The 22,778-nt window shown below is 42.1% G+C and overlaps 1 protein-coding gene across 1 annotated transcript in view; it reads left to right on the forward strand.

Moving 5' to 3' along the window:
• The window catches only part of ERC2 (ELKS/RAB6-interacting/CAST family member 2), a 1,048,627-nt gene that overhangs the window by 795,150 nt on the left and 230,699 nt on the right, over positions 1 to 22,778 (forward strand). The window contains exon 14 of the mRNA XM_032647533.1: positions 17,285 to 17,432. Coding sequence (XP_032503424.1) covers positions 17,285 to 17,432 — 148 coding nt within the window. The remainder of the gene's footprint in view (positions 1 to 17,284; positions 17,433 to 22,778) is intronic.

Raw genomic sequence — 22,778 nt, forward strand, 5'->3', positions numbered from 1 at the left:
AGTAAATGTGCTAAATGGTTTACATATTCTATCTCATATAATACCCCATGAGAGTATTATTATTCTCATCTTATAGATGAAGAAACTGAGATTCACCCAGTTAATTAACTTCCACAAAATCACACAGATGGTAGTGGTGCAGAACTAGGATTTGAATCCAGATCTGTGGAATCCCATTCATTCATTCAACAAATATTCATTGACTCTTCAGTGGATTTAAATAATTGATAATTTTTAAAGACTATTTACGGACAGCATTGTCTTTCCTGTCAATGGATTGTGGTCACTTCTCTAAATAAATCATTAGAGAAGGAAAGCTGTCTTGTGTTTCCTTCAGATAGTCATTTTCCCTTCATGGACTTAGGTTTATCCCAGCTGAAACTCCCATCAGCCATTTGGACTGATGACTTTACACCAGCTTAAGGGTTTGGCTTAATTGATAGAAGCAGTGCCTAGCTCATAGTGAGTGCATATAACAGATACTGCTTGAAATGAATCATCTACATTATTGCTGTTCGTGCTTTAGGGGCCACAGTTATGTGAGTAGGGATATTGCTCACCATTTTGGTGAGATTTTGCAGCTTATCAGATGCTTTCCTGTGGGTTATCTCATTTGAACCTCCCAGTGACATTGGGAGTAGGTAACATCATTTTCATTTTACAGGCCCCACAGCCAAGATGCATAATGTTAAATGACTTGTCCAACACACACAACTAAAATCAGGTGACTTTCTATTAGGCCCCTGCTTTCTGTTTTCCATGCCTACCTCCCAGTAGTACTAGTGGTGGAGGTAGGTTGAAGGTTCAGACTTCACTCCCCTTTCTTCCTGGGATTGTGGCGTCAGGGCCTCTTCAGGAACATCCATGTGATATGCACTGCCCACTGAGTCCTGGAGTGCTGTTTTCACTCGCTTCGGGAGTTCTAGCACTGTACACTGTGAATCTCTCTCTTCTCTGTGGGTTTGTAGCAGCTTTCGGATTTGTCTTCGATGCATTGGGCATCCTGGGTAATGAAAGGAATGAACAACCAAGCACTAGCTGGGAGCTGTTCTGGGCTGGTCTCACTGACAGCAGCACTGTGACTGACAGATGATCCTCTTACTGAGATTCAGCCAGGTCCTCACAAGATTCAAAGTAATTGGGTTGTCTAGTTTCTCTGTGTCAAGAATATCACAACTCAGAACAATAGTTACACATTGTCTCTTTTATTTTGAGGGCTTATCGAATTAGAGACTGCCTGGGTTCAAATCTCCACTTTGCCATTTATTAGCCATGTGAACTCAGGCAAGCTAATTCATCCCTCTCTGGCTCTATTTCCTTATCTGTCAAATGGGGGAAAGATAGCAAGCACCTACCTCTTTAAATTGTTGTGCAGGTTGAATGAGTTAATACACATAAAGAAGTTAGAACAGTATAGTGTCACAGGAGTAGAGTGCTTTAGAATAGTGTCGTGTTCAGCACAGAAAAAGTGCTGGTGAGTGTTAGCAAATATTAGAAAATATCCCCAGTTATGGGATCTGTGGCATGTCCTCTTGGGTGTATAGCAATCTTGGCAAGATGGTTTCATAATCTTGAAATAGGGCAATGGTGTGCTGCTAAACAATGTCAGCGGGGAAAAAAAAGCCCTGATTGGTAATATTTGCCAATTTCCACGGTGTAAATACTCCTACCATGGCAAAGGTAAAGACTGACCGTGGAGTTGGAAAGAGATGCACATAATTGACTCTCGCTAGCCAGTAACAGACAGCTCTAGCCACCCCACTGAAATAGACCCTTCAGGCTGTAAGATCATTAGAGTAATTGCCAATTAGTAATTGCTCCCAAATCATAGCTATCCCTGTTTGTTTATGCGACCCAGTTATTTAGGGTGGGTTCCCATTGATAGGGATCCCAGGTTGTAGTTTACTGATCTGAGTTGGGCTAATCTATTTCCTTTCCAGAAAGGTCGGACATCACTCTTTTTCTATTAAGCCTAAAGGTTGTAGCAGAGTTATTATATAAACTTCCTAAGAAAGATTTGGGATTTCTTGCTGTGAGGGTCCTGGAGTGACTTTCTCACTGACCTTCCTAAAACTCCCTTGTTAGCTGTTTTTTTTTTTCCTTTGTCCCATCCAAGCATCCCTCTAACACATCCTCTCCTTGCTAAGTTAGCCAGAATCAGTTTCTGCTGCTTATAATCCAAAGAAACCTAACTAAAACACAGTTGCAGTCGCGTCACTCATCCTTTGTTAGCATTCTTTCTCTGGGAGTTGCTCAAGATGGTCCTGTGTTGTCTGTACCACTACCTTCCGAGATGAGAATGAGGCAGTCTGTGCTGCTGTTGGGCATCTGTTACTTAGCCAGAGCTCTTCCTTTTATTGAATTGCTATCAGCCTCACCTACCTGTGGCTTCATCCTTAGGTCCTCATTCGAATATTAGGAGCCCCCTGGAACAAGCCTTGTCTGTAGTCACGTCAGGAAATATTTGAAGGAATAACTACCATGTTCCTAAGTCACCCAAGAAATTGATTATTCCCACATTCGTAGTTTCTATACATATACATATTGCATTAGAAATCCAACAAAATGGACAATGGGAGGGGAAGCAGGTTCACACTGGACCCTCTGGCCACCTTTAGATGTGGTTTTCCTAAAGACTGATGTTGACCAACTCAATTTCTCTTTCCTTCTGTGATCACTGAGGGCCCCCAGAAGGACCTGGACTTTATGCCTGACAAGGCTTATTTGTGAAATAAAAGATTATTCTCCACGTATCCTATGGATACGATATCTGAAACAGACTTTCCTGTTGTCAAAGGGATGGTCACTTGGTAATCACAATTTGAGTTCAACATGGCATTTATAAGTTTGTCAGGCAGACTGCTTGGAAGCCTCAGCGATACTTAGGGAAATGTCAAGCACTTTTCAAAATGAAAGACAAGCGCCCATCTATGTAGAACAATGCGGGGACAAAGGGAATGCCCCAGATATTCCTCATAGATACCCTCCTTAGAGTAATGTTCGTCAATCAAATGAATGCTTTCTAGACTTTGGATGTCATGGACCAATAATAGGAAAAAATATTTTTGAAAACAACATAAAGCTATTAAATAAGAGTCTTCAGATGTTAACTACTGTCATCATCATTGCATAAAAGGGTATTTTAACAGCAGAAAGTAGGAAGGACATTACCTAATTTCAGAATAAAAGGCTGCTGTTACTTACAAAGCGGTTGGCGATCTTACTCCCACAATATTTGTCTGTGTCTTCACGTGTGTGTGTGTGAATGAGTGTGCAGGGACTTGTATGTGTATGTGTGAGTGCGTACATGTATGAAAACTTCAGTACGAGCCAGTACCAGTCTTTGGGTTGGCACTTAGGAATTACTTAGTTTGGCCACACTTTTCCTTGGTGGTACCCTAACATTCCTGGAAGTTGTGCAGCTGGAAATAAGCATAAATAAGCAAGAGAGAAATAATTTTAAATGGCCGAATCCTCTTAGTGTTTCCTCAAAGGCTTATGACCATCTGGAAGCCTCTCTTTCCCTCCAGAGCCCTTCCAGTCCAGCCTTCCATCATACTCAGCTGTCACCCCTGCCCTCTCTGAAGGCAACCCCCCATCATCCCGGACCAAAGGGACATTCCTTACTTCCTACAATCAAGCATTTTAGCAAAATAACCAAGTCACACAGACTTGGATTCAAATTCCAGTTCCACCATTTAAAGGCAATGTGGGAGCTTCCCTGGTGGTGCAGTGGTTAAGAATCCGCCTGCCAGTGCAGGGGACATGGGTTCGAGCCCTGGTCCGGGAAGATCCCACACGCCGCGGAGCAGCTAAGCCCATGTGCCACAACTACGGAAGCCCGCATGCCTAGAGCCCGTGCTCCGCAGCAAGAGAAGCCGCCGCAGTGAGAAGCCTGCGCACCACAATGAAGAGTAGCCCCTGCTCGCTTCAACTAGAGAAAGCCTGCGCGCAGCAATGAAGACCCAACACAGCCAAAAATATATGAATAAATAAAATAAATTTATTTTAAAAAAAAGTAATGTGACTTTGGGCAACCTACTTAAAACTTACTCAGTTTACTCAACTTTACAATACGAATAATAATAACATTTTCCTTGGAGGATAATTTGAGAGGATGAAATGAAATAATGTGCTTTACTTATGCCTTGTGTATCATACAGCAAACACAGTGATAACTATTAATAATCATTTATCCTTCATCCTAACAATGGAGTCATTCATTAATCAACTATTATTTATCTTTTGGGATTTAAGTTTTCATATGCATTTGCTTTCTTTACTGGAAGCGTTTGCAAGCCTCATCCCTTGCTGATCCCTCTTAGCATAGTTTTTTTGTCTGTAGTAAATTCTTTTCAGATATAGATGGAGATTAGACACTGGCTGACAACATTAGACAGCTCTCTTATGCTACTACCCAGGAGTGTGTTGCCATTCTCAAAGGTGCTTTTTGTTATTGGGCCTCTCATCAATGAGCCTTTGGAAACCCCATTAAGAGTTCTGCAGCCCCATTCTTCTTTGAACTTCTGCCTTAGGTCCTGTGACTTGAAGTTCAAATCTAAAAGAAGGTACTCCATTGCTGCTCAGCGGGGCTGGACAGCCTCAAGGCTGTCCTGGGAGATAGATGATCTGATCTCAAAGCAATCAGTCAACAGGTCAGTATCTCAGGGAGTGGTAATTAGTCTCAGGTTGGGGTCTGGTCACCAGGATGTTTCTCACTAAGTGGTTTTCCAGGTCTGAAAGGGACTGAGGTCTGTCACCTTTCTAGGCTTCTAATCTCCCTCCTCCCTCTCTGATTTGTGTAGCAGTCTCTCTCCTGTGGACTGGATTAATTGCCTCTAGTGGTTAGTCTTGGGTATATGTGAGATTAAGAGTTGGATATTGTGTACAAGCAGCTCATTCAGCTCAATATCAATAAAACAAACAGCCCAATCCAAAAATGGGCAGAAGACCTAAATAGACATTTCTGCAAAGAAGATATACAGATTGCCAACAAACACATGAAAGGATGCTCAACATCACTAATCATTAGAGAAATGCAAATCAAACCTACAATGAGGTATCACCTCACACCAGTCAGAATGGCTGTCATCAAAAAATCTACAAACAGTAAATGCTGGAGAGGGTGTGGAGAAAAGGGAACCCTCCTACACTGTTGGTGGAAATGTAAATTGAAACAGCCACTATGGAGAACAGTATGGAGGTTCCTTAAAAAACTAAAAATAGAACTACCATATGACCCAGCTATCCCACTACTGGGCATATACCCTGAGAAACCCATAATTCAAAAAGAGTCATGTACCACAATGTTCACTGCAGCTCTATTTACAATAGCCAGGACATGGAAGCAACCTAAGTGTCCATCGACAGATGAATGGATAGAGAAGATGTGGCACACAGATATACAATGGAATATTACTGAGCCATAAAAAGAAACGAAATTGAGTTATTTGTAGTGAGATGAATGGACCTAGAGTTTGTCATACAGAATGAAGTAAGTCAGAAAGAGAAAAACAAATACCGTATGCTAACACGTATATATGGAATCTAAAAAAAAAAAAAGGTTCTGATGAACCTAGGGGCAGGACAGGAATAAAGACGCAGACCTACTAGAGCATGGACTTGAGGACACAGGGAAGGGGAAGAGTAAGCTGGGACGAAGTGAAAGAGTGGCATGGACATATATACACTACCAAATGTAAAACAGATAGCTAGTGGGAAGCAGCTGCATCGCACGGGGAGATCAGCTTTGTGCTTTGTGACCACCTAGAGGGGTGGGATAGGGAGGGTGGGAGGGAGATGCAAGGGGGAGGGGATATGGGGATATACGTATAGCTGATTCACTTTGTTATACAGCAGAAACTAACACACATTGTAAAGCAATTACACTCCAATAAAGATGTTTTAAAATAAATAAAAAGTTCCTTAACAGCAAAAAAAAAAAAAAAAAAAGAGTTGGATATTGTGGAGAGGGAAATGCCTCGACCTTTGAAATCTTTGAGAGTAGAAAGTGGTAAAGAATGAAAATGGGCACCTATTATAAACAAGCAAACAAAGAAACCAGTAGAGCTGCCTTTATTATGGAAGAAAACTATTAGGTTGAACTACATGAAATTGCTGATATTTGATTGCTTCTGACCTACAAAAACGCTTCATATCATTCAGTCTAATAGCTATAAATATAAGATTTTGTGTTTCTGTTTATTTGTTTGTTTTTGAGCTTCTGGGTTGTAGCTGGATTGCACTGGATACTGAGAATGAAGAGGACCGGATGGGAGGGAGCTTTTGAATCAGTTATCCCAGTATTTGATACACGTGGGTGGAGATGCCACGTGGATTCTTATTCCCAGCCTTCAGATTGGTAAATAGGATTCATGGATATCTTCTTTGCATGGTACTGCTGACGATCTGGTATTTGTTCCTAAAGGAAGTCGAAGGGTATTTCCTTGTGTTTTGTGGCATCATTGCAGGGTCAGCTCATCTCATGACTATGTGGATAGAGAGTCTCTGGGATCTGCTGTGTGGCAAGCTCTAAGGAAGCAGGGGTTGTGCCTGTTTTGTTTGTCCTTTCATCTCTGGTTCCTGGTGTGCAGTGGGCACTCATGTTGAAGGGACTGAAGAACTGGGCTCTGATCATCTGGTTGGTTTATTCTTCCTTGTGTGACCAGTAAACAGCCACCCCAGAGGAACACGTTCATTTCAGTTGCTTCTGGTTGGACTTCATAATTTCACATCAGAAATGTTCCTGCCTCTAGTGATCACTCCTCCCAGAGTGGAAATTTCACTTCCATGAGCCACAGGGCCACCCATACTGTAAATCTGAGACTGCTTTCTATACCATTGTGTCTTGGGCTGGTTCCCCCCACGATTCTTTCCAGATGTGGAGTGCTTTCAGGTAGTTTACCAGACTCTTTCATTCCTCATCCGCTGTCTGGTTTCATGTTCCCTCACCCTCTGAGAAGGAGCCCTAGTAGTGTCCCACATATTGTATTCATGAATACAGAAATTTCAGGAAACTAACAGATATAAATTCTCATTATTTTTGGACTCACTAGCTGATTTTTGCCTCTCTTTGTTCTGCATATCTTTTAAATCAGTTGCTTAGCAATGCAGCAGTTTAGGTGTGTGTGTGTTTATAGTTCTATACTTCTTTAATTTGGCCTCTGAAATGAATTTATCGTCTTTGGATATGTTCTTGCATCTCTTTTTAGTCTATAGGTTATGGTACATTGGTGAAGCCTTACCAAGAAAACGGCCCTGTGCATTTGCTTTCTCTCCCATTGACACATTCAACAAGCGGTTAGTGAGTGTCCTTTAGACAGGTTCAGTCTGTTTTCATGGAGGCATTTTAGCAGTTTCTTGCCAGCATAGAACTGTGATGAATTTGGTCTCACTTCTTCCCCTCACTATGTTAAAGTGTGTATTTTTAATCTCTGTCCTTTGGATTTTTAAGTTATTTCCAGAAAGACACATCCTCCTAATTTTTAGGTACAAAGCCCCGTTGGATTTACAATCTATTGTATTCTATATGTTCTCTTAGCAAATCTATGGCAAGAACAGAAATGCTGAGACTTTCATTTGTGGGCAACTATGTGTCAATTAAGTTACCTCTTTAAAAAAAAAAAAAAAACAAAACGTACCTGAAACGTACCTATCACCTCTTAATTGACTTCTCAACAGGCCGAATCCCATATGGAATGATTATTTGATAATCTGATAAGTGATAATTTGATTCTAGGCTTTCATCAAGGAATGAAAAATGTGAGTGGAAAGAGGATTAGAATGTGAAATGTCCTAGCTCCCTCTGCATTGCAGAGCTCTCCTATGGCTAAAGTTCATTTTTTTAAAAATAAGCACCCTTTGTGATATCTCTTTAGACCATAGATTATAAAGATGTAACTACTTTGGAAAAAAAGTGGAAAAGGGTAGAATTTATTGCAGTGGCCACGAGATGGCAGACCTAAAATCCGGACTTCTCAAAGAGATTTACGTGCCAAATCTCATCTTTGAGGATGCCTTAAAAGTCATCAGCTTTCCGAAGGAAAACTTCTATTGGTTATCCTGAATTGTTGTTCAGTTCCGTGGCAGGCACAGCAAGGGAGAACAGATTCAAGTTGATGGGAATCTGTTTAGCCCTCCTTTTTATCACGTATCACCTTCCTGCCCCTCCTAGAAGCCTGCTTTTTACCTGGCCGCTACCTGGTCATCCACAGCACACATAAACATATCACTCCATGTTTCCTTCTCCCAACACAGGAGCACAGCTGCCTTTTTCCTTCCCATGAATGGGAGGTCTCTCAAAGAAGCTGCTTCCAACAAACTCAATTTTTTTGTATTTCTCTCTACAAAGATCTGCTCCACAGAACCTTAATTCGATTTTCTTCAAATGTTGCATTAACGAAATTCTGGAATGTGCCTCCTTCTGCTTATATCCCTCTTAGAGCAATGACATGACAATCTGCTTTGTTTTTCATTATAGTATAGCCTATGGGGATATTCTATTCCACGTAAACATAAACAAAGGGAGGTTTGACTTAACACAAAAATTTCAAATTAAGAAGGGAAGTATGTAGTTCAAGGTACAGGAGGGCGATTTGCTGCTCTGTGCAAAGACTCACTAACCTCAGTAGCCTTAAATATAGAGTAGAGGGAAAATTAAAATATACTATCTTTTGGGATAGTTACATAATACACACATGGATACACACATATACATCTTACGAATAAGAAAAAATTAATTGATCAGTTGCCTTGGGGGCCAAGCCTTGAAGTCAACCAAAAAGTTAATGTGATGAGGCAAGTCTCTTGACAGTGATCATCCATGGACAATAGGTTTAGTTTAGGTAGATGTTGGCAAAGCTCCGGCCCACAGTGAAGTCCAGATGTATTTAGTTTTCTTATTATCAATCATCAATAACCTTTCCAGGGAGTCTAGTCGGGTGTATTTTATATAGAAAGCTACCTTGGCAGAGTTAAATGCTCAACATAGAAGCCTTCTCATCACTGAATGGGAATAACAAGAATGAATGAGCATCACAGAACATTACATTGACACAGGGTATTCTCTTGGGTCTGGGAGCCCTTTCATTTCACTTGCCCTCATTGCCTTCCAATTTTACCAGTTTTTTTAAGTTTTGGTCTTTTCTTTAATGAAAGAATTTTTTGTTGTTGTTTTGAAGTTGTTTGACTTTGGTTAGATTTTGCACTTGACCTTGCCCTTTAAAAGGTCACTTTTCAGAACACTTTTCCATTTCTCACACTGCATGAATCACATCTTGCCCACCTTTGTGTGGCCTTTCCTATCAGTTCAGACGGGATGATATTGAACAGTCAGACCGGGCTGCTCTTGGATGCAACTCTTCTATGACGGACATATTCTTCTCCACATTCAAGCTCTATTTTCTCCTTTAAGTTTGTTTGCAAAACAAACATCACCTCATGAAAGTCAAATGGGCAGCTTAACAGAAACCAATTTCAGAGGCTTCTCTGAGAGTCTGTCTTGAAAATAAGAGACCCATTGGCATATTTAGTTTTGTTTTCTACAAAGAGGACCCCAGTAGAAATTAATGCAAAACTTTTGAGTCTTTACATTTGGTGGTGTCCATATTATGTAATAATAAGTAATTGCTAACATTTGTGTGGTCCTGTCCGACAGTGGACAGAATCTCTACTTGCATCATCACATTTACTTCTTACAACAGTCTGAGAGAGTTACTATTATCCTTCTTAATTCATTATGAGGAAATTGAAGTTTCAGATGCATAAAGTAACTTGTGCAGGGGCACAGAAACAAAAGACATTGCTGAGATTCAAACCGAGTTATATTCAATTCCAAAACTAAGGCACTAAGTATCTTCTCCTCTAAAGGACTTCAGTGATATTTTATTTGTATGGGTAAGTTTTAAAAACTCAAAATAGACTAAGGTAATCAGAAGAAGTATTTTCTAATTTTTTCCCTCCCTCCCTCTCTCTCTCTCTGTCTCTCTGGATCAGGCACACAGTAGTCAATAATACTTCATACATGTGCTTGCCAGGACCTGGACAGAGGTCCCTCCCATCCCTTATTGCCTTTTTATCAATCTCCAAAGGGCTGGGAATGGAGAAAGCAATTTAGGATGAGGGCAGTACCTCTTCCTGGCACTCAGCCTCCTTTGACATCAGGCCTTTTCCACACGGGAAAATCAGCTGGCCTCAGACTCACCAATACCCCTTTGTAGCAGGATGCCAAGAGGTGCCGACATCTTTGTATCCTGAAGCACACGATGCTGGCTCTTTAGAGCTGCCTGGACTGGTTGCACTTGGAGGAGCTCAAGGATGAGCCAGCTGCCTCCCTGGGTTGTGCCCTGAGAGAGTAGTGGGGTAGAAGCCGGTGCACGGAGCAAAGAACTTCCACAAGACTCGTGGTCCCTTAAGTCGTGTGCTATTAAGTTTCAAAGACAAAATTCCCTGTAATTGGAGTAAACGATTTCTTGAGGTCAGTTTTAGGTGGGCGACAGAGAGCAAACCACATTGAGTCTGGGCTGCCGAAGCCTGGCCTTTACAAATCTGGTCTGTTCTTTGTCCTTGCTGAAACTCACATTGTTCAAATATATCTCACCCTGTGGGCCCACCTCACGCAAGCTGCTTCACTTTCTGTGTGGGCCTTCTGTATACACGGTACATCTTTCTACTGGTGGGTAGTGTTGATAGTAATTGATATCAAAAGCCTCTTCTTTCTCAAGATGCCGTTTGAAAATACAGCTCTTAGGGCTTCCCTGGTGGCGCAGTGGTTGAGAGTCCGCCTGCCGATGCAGGGGACGCGGGTTCGTGCCCCGGTCCGGGAGGATCCCACATGCCGCGGAGCGGCTGGGCCCGTGAGCCATGGCCGCTGAGCCTGCGCGTCCAGAGCCTGTGCTCCGCAGTGGGAGAGGCTGCAGCAGTGAGAGGCCCGCGTACCGCAAAAAAAAAAAAAAAAAATACAGCTCTTAAAATTTAGGCAAATGAGCATCTATCTCCAGGGTTGATCATAGCGAACCTCACCCACCCTCATGCCAGGGGTAAGAGAGAGGCTGTTTTGAACAGGGTCTTTCGTCACCGTCTGTCTTAAGTCACCTCCTACTGAACTTACGGTTGAAGGTTCAGGGTCAAGAGGGAAAGAAAACAGTAATTAACTGGGAAAAGTTGATTGAGCGGAATTTTTTCCCCCACATTATGATTAGAACATGACTGTGGGCTGAGCACCATACATAATATAGGTTTTCCCTTGAAATTATCCAAACATTTCTTAATGGAATGCCTTTTTTAAGCATCTGCTTTTGTAATTGAATGTGTTCCTAAAGATGGGCCGGCTAACTAAAGCAAGAGCCCACAGGAAAAACTGTGTTAATGCTTCTCTTCCAGTCTAATTTATGACAGTTCCTAATTGGCCCGCCTCATTTACAACTCCTAAAATTAATTTGAGACCCTCTCTCAGAGCCCAAGTCATCATTAATAGAACGACAGCAACAGGGAGTGAAATAGAAATGTTTATAAAGCTCCCTTTTAAATAGACTGTGGTAAGTGACGTAGAGATGTATTACCATCAGAGGATTCTGGAACTCTCTTTGTGAAGGCTAGCCACAGGCAACTCTCGAAAGAAGGCATTTATCTTGGCAGGAGATGCCCTTCAGTCCTGTTTTGTTTTATTCCCTTGAGGATTTTTTTTCAGGGTGGCTAAGACCATTTTTTTGGTGTTTTATTAGCTGTATCTTGACTACCTCCTACAAACTGAATGACAGTTTAGGGTTATTAAATGTGTTCTTGAACATATTTTTATCCATTGTTAACCCTGACTAAATGCATGCAGGGGCACAGAATCCCCCCCTTTTTCCCTCCATTGTTGCCCATATTTGTTAAAGAAATTATTCCCCTTGACGTTTGTTTAGGCTGCACTTTGATAAAATGCTGTCTATGGTCCACTTTCTTAGCTTGGCATTCAGCAGACTCTTATAGATTTATTTCTCTTTGCATTATCTTATCTTCCTTTCTAGCGTATTTGGGCTTCCTTTTCATATTTTAAGTTACGTTTTGAGGCATAGACAGATTACCTTAGTAATTGTATACTGCAGCATTGCAGTGTTCTAAAGATAATTCTGCAAGCTTTTGGCATATACTTAACCTCAGTAACTATCTAAAGATGAGTATATATGTTCCTTTTTATGTTGTCTGTGAATAAGCAAAACGGACAGATTAAGTGCTGAAAGTGACTTCAGGCTTATAGAAACTTTCTTCAGTTTGATGGGACAGTGACAATTTCTGAAGCAATGTAAATCTGGCCTTGAATCTAAAAGGTGGCTTACTTGATGAAGAAATTAATGAGGATTTTTCTTTGTGTTTCCAATTTATAGCCAAGTGTATATACTCTTTATACTTGAGCCTTTTTAAAAAAAGATGTAGACGTAAAGGAGGCTTTACAGAGCTGCAAATACTTCAGTTTTGAAAGGCTGAGTCAAAAAAAAAACAACAACCCAGAAACATTTAATTTAAGCTTCCTAGTTTATTTCAATGTCTGCTGTTTTCTAAAAACTGTGAAGTATTTGTTATTAAGTGCTTTAAGATATATCAGCTCATTGGCTTATGGACATTGTAAAAGTTTAGAAGCTAATGTAGGGCTAGCAGATGAACTTATTCTTAGAAAAACCTCAGGCTTAGTATCCCTCACCCTCAAAAAAAAAAAACTCCTGACTTTCAAAGTAAGGTTAATGAAAATCCATAACCATGCAGAATTAGCTCATAATGATTTAAACTATTTGTTTAAAAGTATCAGATTAATAAAAAGTTATTTTAAACTCATTTTGTAAAGACTTCCCTTAAAAGAACCCCACAAATGTAATGGCTCTGTCAGCCCAGAATTAGCTTTGCCTGGCATCCCTGTACAAATAGATAATGGCTAGATATAACCTTAACATATTAAGAACATCTCTCCAGATATCCTAAAGTGTGAAATGTTCATATTTCTCTAGTTTTATATACTTAAAAAAAATCTTCTGCCAATTACTCTTTGATTTAAGTAGACTGGAATTACTGGAACGTAGATTTCAATCAAGGTATTTTAGAAGAAATTATCATTAGTTTAAGACCAGTATTTAAATGAGGGTTTCCAAATATGTGTAATCCTTGTTACACTAATTTTATTCAGAGTTCTATCATTATATAATACCAGTACTTATAAAACAGATTTGTTAGCCAAAAGCAAACAAACAAAAAAACAAGCAATCAATAAGGAGAAGGTTACAAAGAACAAAATTGTTATTTTGTATGGATATGAGTATTGATGAGTGGTTTTAAACACACTTTTATAAAAATGATTTTAAATATATTTGAGGTTCAGTAATTAAGAATAATTAGATTTGGGGCTATATTTAGTGACAATATCTATAGAGAATTGGGAATTAATGATTTTCTTTGATCAAGAGAAAACTGGGAATTTTAAATTAATTTATTGGGACTTTTGATGGTATTATAAGAGGAGCAATGCATGTTAAATACATGAAGAGCCCAAGTTATAGAATTGTAGGATAAAAGGAGTTTAGAAGGGTCATTCTTTAGGTTGATGATGACTTTTAACAGTTACTAAAGCTATCTCATTCTGAATTTTGACCTGGCAGAGGAAAATGGGTTTAAAAAGGTCATGGAACATAGGAATATAAAAGTGGACATAGGGAGCCTAGTTAGGAGATTATTGTAATTGTCCAAGTGGGAGATGATGTGGATTGTACCAGACGTGTATGTATGTGAAAATGTGTGTGTGCACCTACCTGTGTCTAAAGAATGAGAAGGACAGAGAGAACATACATACCTTGATGGGAAAATGAGGAAATTTCAGGTATGCCAAGTATTTGAAGCATGTACCTGCAGTTTATTTGGTGACTGAAAAGCTTCACTTACAATTTTTTAATGTTTACTCTTATGATACTTTGTGGGAGGGAAGGATAACACAGCAAGGTATAAGGAGAAAAAGAGTAAAAACTAGCCTATCCATTCCACCACCATTAGATAATGACTCTTAACATTTTAGTGTATTTCCCTCTCATTTTATTTTTCTATGCATATGGTTTTATGTTTGGGGGATATTATTGTGTGTACATTTGCAAGCCAAAAATTATGAAGGGTCTGAGATTTTCCCTATTGGCATTGCTAACAGGCTAGCCTGCCTCAGTTTCATGGACGCAGGCAGAAGACCAGAGACTTTGGGGTCAGAGGCAATGGCTTTATTGCTCAAGGTGCAGAGAATAGCGTCAGCATGTTTATGTCCATACCCCTTTCCCCAAGTCTCGTGGAGGCAAGGCAGGTGGGCCAGGTGAATAGCTGTATGTGCAATGGGTTTCGTTAAAGGAGAGCAACCCTGAGCTTAGGGAACTTGAATCTTTTATAATGGGCAGTAACATGTCTGCCTTTTGCTCTGGAGGGAGACACTATTGTACGTGGCGGTAAGCATGTTTACCCTTTGATCCTAAGGGAGACACTACATCTATCTCCCAAGGCTATTCACTCTACAAACACCCTTGGAAAACTGTGAGAATAGAAGATAATACCTTTGCTCATAAAATGTGCAGAAATATGAGACTCATAGAGTCTCTCAACAAACATAAATCTTTTCATATATCATTGCTTTTTTTTCATCAGCATTTTAAATGGCTGCATATAGCTGTAAAGAGGGAATCGTTGGGATATAGCAAAATGTACTATCAACTTCCAATTTTCCAAATAATGGTCTTTTCGGTTGTTTCCATTTTAAAAACTTGGAAATTTCTATTTGGGGCAGAGTGGCAAAAAATAATGCAATCACTTTGGGTGTGTTGTAGCTAAGTTGGAGTAGATGGCAATTGGGTTCCCCCCGATTTGAAGTCCATGCAGCCTCTTCACCTTGGCCTTAAGTATATGCAGTGGCCAGGAATGGCCAACATGTCTGTTGTCTCAAGATGTTCTCCAGAGGAAGACAGGCTCTGTGAAACTGAATATTAATGCTGTTATTTGTAGTCCAGCCTGCACTGGTTTTCTTCTGCAAAGTGGAGATATTTCCTGACATTTCTGCTGCTCACATCTGACTGATCCTCAGACAGAAGCTCCTACTGCCTGGCATGAGCGGGACCCAGAAAAGTCCATACAAATCCCTATAGTGGAAAGGGAAAAGAGTCTGAGATCCAAATAATGACCATCTTGTCCAAACATCTGGAGAGGGCCTGGTCTGGTGATGGGGATTAAAGAAAGGCAAAACAGCATCATGACCAGGTTTTAGTCCTAGGACTTGTGTGCAAGAAAGTACCCAATATGGAGGCTTTCCTGGGTCTCTAGGGTCTTCTAAATTATCTAGAATATTGCTGAAGTGACACAAATGGTTGAGACAAGTCCTCCTCAGAGGAAAGGAGGACTAAATGAAACATAGCAGGAGAGCCATTTCTTAGTCAATAATGGTCTCAGAAAATTCCAGGTTAAAATTTGTGACAGATGTTGACAGAAAATTGCACTGTAAAATGGGAGCAAGAAACTGTAATACTTTTCTGAGTGAGCAATGATCAGTGATTAAACAGCAGTCAAAGCATTGTAATTTTTTTAAGTGAGAGCAAGAGTTATCCAGTGGTGTCTTCCACAGTTTTTAGAAAGTATAAAGGGAACTTACTTATTTCTTGAAGAAACATTTTTTTCACATCTTTATTGGAGTATAATTGCTTTACAATGGTGTGTTAGTTTCTGCTTTATAACAAAGTGAATCAGTTATACATATACATATGTTCCCGTATCTCCTCCTTCTTGCGTCTCCCTCCCACCCTCCCTATCCCACCCCTCCAGGCGGTCACAAAGCACCCAGCTGATCTCCCTGTGCTATGCGGCTGCTTCCCACTAGCTATCTATTTTACGTTTGGTAGTGTATATATGTCCATGCCACTCTCTCGCCTCGTCACAGCTTACCCTTCCCCCTCCCCGTGTCCTCAAGTCCATTCTCTAGTAGGTCTGCATCTTTATTCCCATCTTGCCCCTAGGTTTGAAGAAACATTTTTGACATCTGCTTTATGCCTAATGCTCTTCTAGAAGCTGGAGAATTGGTGGTGCACAAGACAAATGAGGTTCCAATTCATGGAGTGTCAAGTCTAGAAAACAAAGAAACAAAAAGTATCTTAAGATCCTTTCAAATAGTAAAGAGTTCCATGAAAAAACAGTGTAACGTGACAGGCCATTGGCTTGGGTACAAGGTAGAAGCTGGGAAGACACTGCTAGGGATAGTGGCTAGAGAGGGCTTTTCTGAGCTGAGACATGCCATTTGTGGCAAAGGCATTCCAGTCAGAGGGAATGGCAGAGCAAAGCATATGAGGTGAGAACAAGTGTAACATTTTCAGGGACTAGAAAAGAGACCAGGAACGAAATGTGCTAGAGGCTAGTGATTGAGGAGGGAGGAAAGGAACAAGATGACCTCAGGGAGAGGCTCAGGGCCAGTTGGTGTAACGAGTTGCAGGCGTCGGTAAAGGGTCTGAATTTGAAGTTTAACGGGTGATGGAATGGACTTTTCATGAAACAGAATGGTGGAATCTGGATTTATATTGTTTTTAAAGACTACTTTGGTCTCTGTACCAGGGCGGCCAGTGGTTACCAGAGCTATACCAGTGGTTACTGGTGGTTGGGAGAAGTTTATAGGAAGGGAATGAAGGATGACTTCTAATTAGGGGGCCTGGGCTACTTAGTGGATGGTGCAGTAATTACTGAGATAAGGAAGACTGAGAAATGAGAGTGGTTTTTGGTAGAATGGCATGGGAGCGTTACTAATTTTGTTGAAAATTTAAAGGAGACCCTAGTAAATATCTCTGCATGCCTTTCTTCCAAGGAAAACCTTGCATGATAAAAATAATACTTGATATTGAAGTTGCTGCCCAATTTTGCTGAGTTGTCTTGGGATACCTAGAACCTTACCTGGCAGATGGCTGGCTGGCTAGCTGGATGGAAGGATTGACAGATGGATGAATGGTTGAATGACTGGATGGATAAATGGGTAGATGTCTTAGAAAGGAATGGGCAGATTGACTCCCTCCATTTCTCATATGCAGCTGTGTCTGTGAAACCATCAAAAGATACGTGTTTCAGAGGACACAGTGTGTTGGTCTCAGGGATTCTGACCCAAACTACTTTGTACATTCTGAGAGTCAAGGAGGTAGTTTTTCTTAAACACTATCCATAGGTCCTCCCCATGAGACAACACTTCATGGCTCATTTCAACTATAAATGCTGATTTTTTTTCACTTTATAAAAATCATCACAATAATCTTTATTTTACCAGACAGGAAGCACTGCTTGCGGCAATCAGTGAAAAAGATGCAAACATTGCCTTGCTGGAACTGTCTGCCTCCAAAAAGAAAAAGACACAGGAAGAAGTGATGGCCCTCAAGCGGGAAAAAGATCGACTTGTGCATCAGTTAAAGCAGCAGGTGGGGCCTTTTGCACGAATGGTGTGTTTTGCTGGGTTTGGGGTTTGGGGTGCTTTCTCTGGGTTTAGCTACTCTTCATTTTGCCATCCATCCTGCAGGCTCACACAGCTAAAACCAGGTAGGAGTGAAATGGCCCAAGTTGTCGCTGGAACAACATTTTATTGCTTTTCTGTGTTTTTGTGCATGTGCCTGGGCTTGTGTGGTTTGCAACCAGTGCTGTTTTCCTTTCTTTTGTATTAGCATCATCTCCCCAGAAATAGCTCTCAGCTCTCTTCCTTCCAGTGGACTTTCTATGACTTCTGACTAAATCCTAAAAAGTACTAATTGAATTCTGGGCACCTTCTTTCCCATTGGACTTGTTACCTTCTGTCTTGCTCACTTTCTGGGCCCAATAATAAACTCCCGTCATCCAGTTCTTTCGATTTCTTTCTCACCATTCTTCCAACTTTGATTCTTCACCTATTTCCCAGGACTTTCCGGCCAAGGACCCTTTCCCATCCCCTATGCTTGGAGACCTCCTCAGCCATTATTTAGTCAAATATTTTTCTATTACCTGTTTACCCCGTTAACCTGTTTTTCCCTCCTCTCTAGGCCACTATACTTCTTCTGAGGGAAAAGGAAGAAGAGATAAAATCCTAACTTGAGCAGAAAGTTCTTTGCTTTCTGGAGGGTTTTCTAGTAGTGACTTAAATGGAAATATATCTACCTGGAGCATATTGCAAAGTCATCCCTGAAATCTTCAGGCATTATTTCTCCTCCATATCTAACTTGAGGGCTTTTGGAATCAATAGTTAAAGATATTCAGTTGGATTCTAGCTTCATTATGAAACCCACTCAGCAGATAATGGCTCAATGGTCTGTGGTCTGACAAGGTGGCTGCCACGTCTTAGCTAGGGCCACCTGTGAATGCCACATGGTACCATGTGGAGTGCGTCCATATTGATTTCAGCCCCCAGGAGTGGCTCTCTGCCTGCTGGGGAGATCTGGGCTGAGCATAGTGTGCAAGGTAAATGGAAAGGAAGCCCGAAAGGAAAAGCTCTCTCCCCTCACAACTGGGACAACTTTTTCCCTCCTCAGGAAGGAAAAGCCATCCTTTGGCCCTGAACCAGAGTCTTATTCTCATGGGGTGCCTTGCTGTGAGAGAGAGAGAGAAGAAAAGAGAGAGAGCACGAGAGCAAGCACTGCCACGCCTGGGTGCCCTCTTCTGCAGAGGGAAGGTCCCAGTCACTGCCAGACATTGGGGTCATTCCACAGAGCAGCATGCCTTGCTAGTGCTGGCCCCAGGGGTCGGGGGCCGCTTACATCTGACCTCTTTGTTTGGGGCTGTGCACCTTCTACACTGGTTTCTCCACCCACTGGGCCACAGAAAGTCAAGTCGGGGTTCCTTCTTTGCTTTCTCTTAATTCCTTCCCTGTGCGCCCTGTGCCCTCCCCTCTTGCACCTAACCATTGTAGCTTTCTCCCACAGGTTTATAGACCTAGGAAACAGCCCCCGAGCTCGAATATACCATGCACTTGTGATGCTGGCTACAGCCCAGATATTACGGCCAAGTACCACGGGTCCAGCTACGATGCATACATGATCCAAAGGTCTCAGGTCAGTCAGCTGCTAAGGAGATACTCTCCCCCACCATTGGGGATGGGGGTGCATAAGACCTACATCACATCTTGACCTTCACCTCTTTTGATGATTTCCAATATTCAGTGGCCATAAAGTCTGGAATCATTGATGATAGCACTATATCTTGATTTATAATGCAACTTGATTATTTTGTATTTGCCAGTGGTTCTAGTTTTGATGGCCACCCTACAGGGACAGCTCTTCTGAAATAGCCTGGCACTGCTGTGAAGACAAGATGCCAGAGGCCTTACTGTCAGGCACATTGGATTAAATTTTTCTTTTTGTCTCTTAGATACTTTCCTCCCCAAATCTCCCTCTACCCTTCCCAATAAGGAATTTTTTTTTAAGGCTGCTTTTTTTCTTTCTCAGCATCATGAAAATGCACTCCTGGATTCCAGGAAGGATTGAGTGTAGCCCTTCAATTTGCTCCTGGGAAGCTGTACAAAGCCTTCATTATTCACGACAGGCTTGGTTTTGGGTGTCATGGGGCACATTTAGGAAACCCCAGCCATGCACAGTTAGTCTCGCGCCTGGGCTAAAGCAGGGTCTGAAGGGCTGTTGTGGAAAAAGAGGCAGCAAAGGAGGAGGATGGGCTTCTTTCCGTGACTTAGGTTTGAAATTCTTCCCCACACCCTACGGGCCACAGAGCAAGAGAGAATGTGAATTTATGTATCCTTGTTGTAAATGATAATGATTCTAAAGATAATGAGTAATTTGCTTATAAAAGCATGCCCTTTTTTTACTGAGGGTTTACTTTGTGCCAGAATGTGAATCCAGTGTCCCTGAGGGATTTTGTCCCACAGTCCTCACAGCAGCCCTGTGGTGTGAGTGTCAAGATTACCTCCTCTTTTAGGGGCCATAGCTGAGACTCAGAGTGTGGAATAACCAGCCCAACACACATAGCTTGTAAGTGATAGAGCTCAGGTTGTGTATAGTCCACCTGCGTCCACACATACCCCACCATGTTCAGAAAGTAATTCAGAGTTGCAAGCGGATGGGTATTCCAGAAATTGTGAGGGCCCCTTATCTTTGTAAACCTGAAGTAGATGCCAAAAACACATTTAAGAATGTTCTCCAGCCACTCACAAAGAGTAGGTTCTGCCTAGAGCTCTTGAGCTTAGGATGTTTGATCACATCAACAACTACTAATACTTCTGAGCTCTCAGCATGTGCCAGGTATGGGTCAAAGGGCTTTACATACATTAACTCATCGACTCCCACCAAAGCAGAAGGGCTGATGCTCTCGTAGAGAAGGAACCAGAGGTCCAGAGAGGTTGGGTGCCCTGCTCAGGCTTCATAGCTGGACACACCATGATACTTAAACAGATTTTTTTGCCACACAACCTTAAATGGGTTTTGTAGATGCCATCTGGAGTTGCACTGCTTAGGTTGAATTTTGTTTCTGGCACTTGTTCGCTGAGTGATCACGAGCAAAATACTGAACCTCCCTGAGCCTCAGTTTCCTCATCTGTAAATTGGGCTAGTAGCTTAATTCAAAGGGTTGTTTGTGAGGTGTAATGTGTACTAAGTGATTTGCACATGCCTGGCACACCAATGTGCTGTATATGTGTAAGCTGCTATTACTACTACTACTGCCGCTGCTAATTGACTTTATCACCACCAGCCCTCAGAGATAGCTTGATTTTAATTTCAATTTCATCTTTGCTGTCTTTCACATGCCTTGGAGTCGCAGCTTGTTGAGAATATACTGTTGAACTGTGGGAGAAAGAGCAGACAGTTGTTGGCACTAAAGCCTTCCCGGTCCCCCCACCCCTAAAGCCCAAGCCCTTGGGGAGTGGGGAGCAGACATGTTAGGAGTTCTAGACCCTAGTTCCCAGCCTGCACTGAACAGGCCCCCAACATTTATTAAGTTTGTTTGGTTTGTGTATGCAGCCCACATGGACGTCCATCAGAGAGGACATCCCCAGGAGGGTGAGTCCCAGACCTCAGTGGTCATCACCTGCATGTCTGATTTGGGAGAGCAGAGCTCTTTTAGGCACCCAGGCTAACGGGAGGGGAAAGTCATAGGTCTGGGTGTTCACCTACACAATGTTCTGCAAAGATTTTGAGGCAGATGGGCTCATGAGAGGTGTCACCCTCTTCAGGCTGCCTTTTTGTTTTTTTTGTGGTACGCAGGCCTCTCACTGTTGTGGCCTCTCCCGTTGCGGAGCACAGGCTCCGGACGCGCAGGCTCAGTGGCCGTGGCTTACGGACCCAGCCGCTCCGTGGCATGTGGGATCTTCCCGGACCGGGGCACGAACCCGCGTCCCCTGCATCGGCAGGCGGACTCTCAACCACTGCGCCACCAGGGAAGCCCCAGGCTGCCTTTTGAGCTCATCTCACGCGGGTCTCTCTGCCCACATCATTCCGAGTGACTGAACTCGAGTAGCTCATTGAACAATCCCCATAGCTATTGCACTTTGCCAAGCACATAATGGGCACTTGATAAATATTTATTGTGTGAATGATTACGTGACTTCCATAAGCCAGGTCTATACCAAGTGTTTTATATATACATAGGTTTACAAACGTTATCTCATTTTGTCCTCATAATCACCCAACTACCCAACATATTGCATACCTACCATGTGCCAGGCTCTCTGACAGGTGCTGGGGATTCATCCACAACAGATATTTCACGCACAGTATCCACAGTCCCTTCCTCATGGACCTTACTTGTTAAATTAGAGGGGGTAGAGAGAAAGGTAATAAACCATAAACATAATAAGTAAGTCATGTGGTAGAAAAAAGAAAAATATAGACCAGCATAACAACAACAGGCATGCCAGGGTAGGACTGAGGGGCTGATGACACTGTAAAATAGGGTAGACAGGATGGGCCTCACCTGGAAGAAGCCGTGAGCAAAATTTGAAGGAGGTGAGAGAGTGAGCTCTGTGGATATTTAGAGGAAGGATGTTCTGGCAGAGGGAACAGCCCGTGCAAAACCCTAAGGCAAGAGAGTGCCGGTGTGTTTGGGAATAGCAGGGAGGGCAGTGAGGCCGGAGTGAATAAAAAGGTGAACCATCACAGCAGTAATGGGCTAGGGTAGGCTGTGCAGGATCTGCTAAGATTGGTATGTTCTGGAGCAGAAATTATCCAAAGTTAGGAAGCAGAATACACCAACCATGCAGTGTCAGAACAGGGAAGACTCCCTCCAGTACCACTCAGAGTGCCCTGTTTAAGGTTGCTCTAATTGAGCCCACTCTCCAAATCCCCTGTCTCCAGCCTTGAAGGAGTCCCAGTGCTTAGCTTGCATTTTTTTAAAAAGCATTGGTGGGCGGGAGGGAGATGCAAGAGGGAGGAGATATGGGGATATATGTATAGCTGATTCACTTTGTTATACAGCAGCAACTAACACACCATTGTAAAGCAATTATACTCCAATAGAGATGTTAAAAATAAATAAATAAAAGTTAAAAAAAAAATAAAAAGCATTGGCACTCCGTTGGAGCCACAGAGAACTAATGCCAGAACTTGCTTGTTATGGCTATTGAGATTTTCAAATAGAATAGGAACAGGGCCCTTTGACAAAATGCCCTCCCTGACTTTCTGGCAGTCTCAGTAACATATCATTCGAGTCCAAATCCTGCCGTTTCCTTGCTATGAGGAAGTAGGCATGTGGACAGTAGTGACCACCTCCATGCCATTGGCCTGCTCAGGGTGGTGGCTATGCCTTGGAGAACTGCAGCCAGAGTCCAGGCCAGGCCAGAAGTTCTCAAACCTCAG

Source organism: Phocoena sinus, chromosome 11 (assembly GCF_008692025.1).
Source record: "Phocoena sinus isolate mPhoSin1 chromosome 11, mPhoSin1.pri, whole genome shotgun sequence".
NCBI lineage: Eukaryota > Metazoa > Chordata > Mammalia > Artiodactyla > Phocoenidae > Phocoena > Phocoena sinus.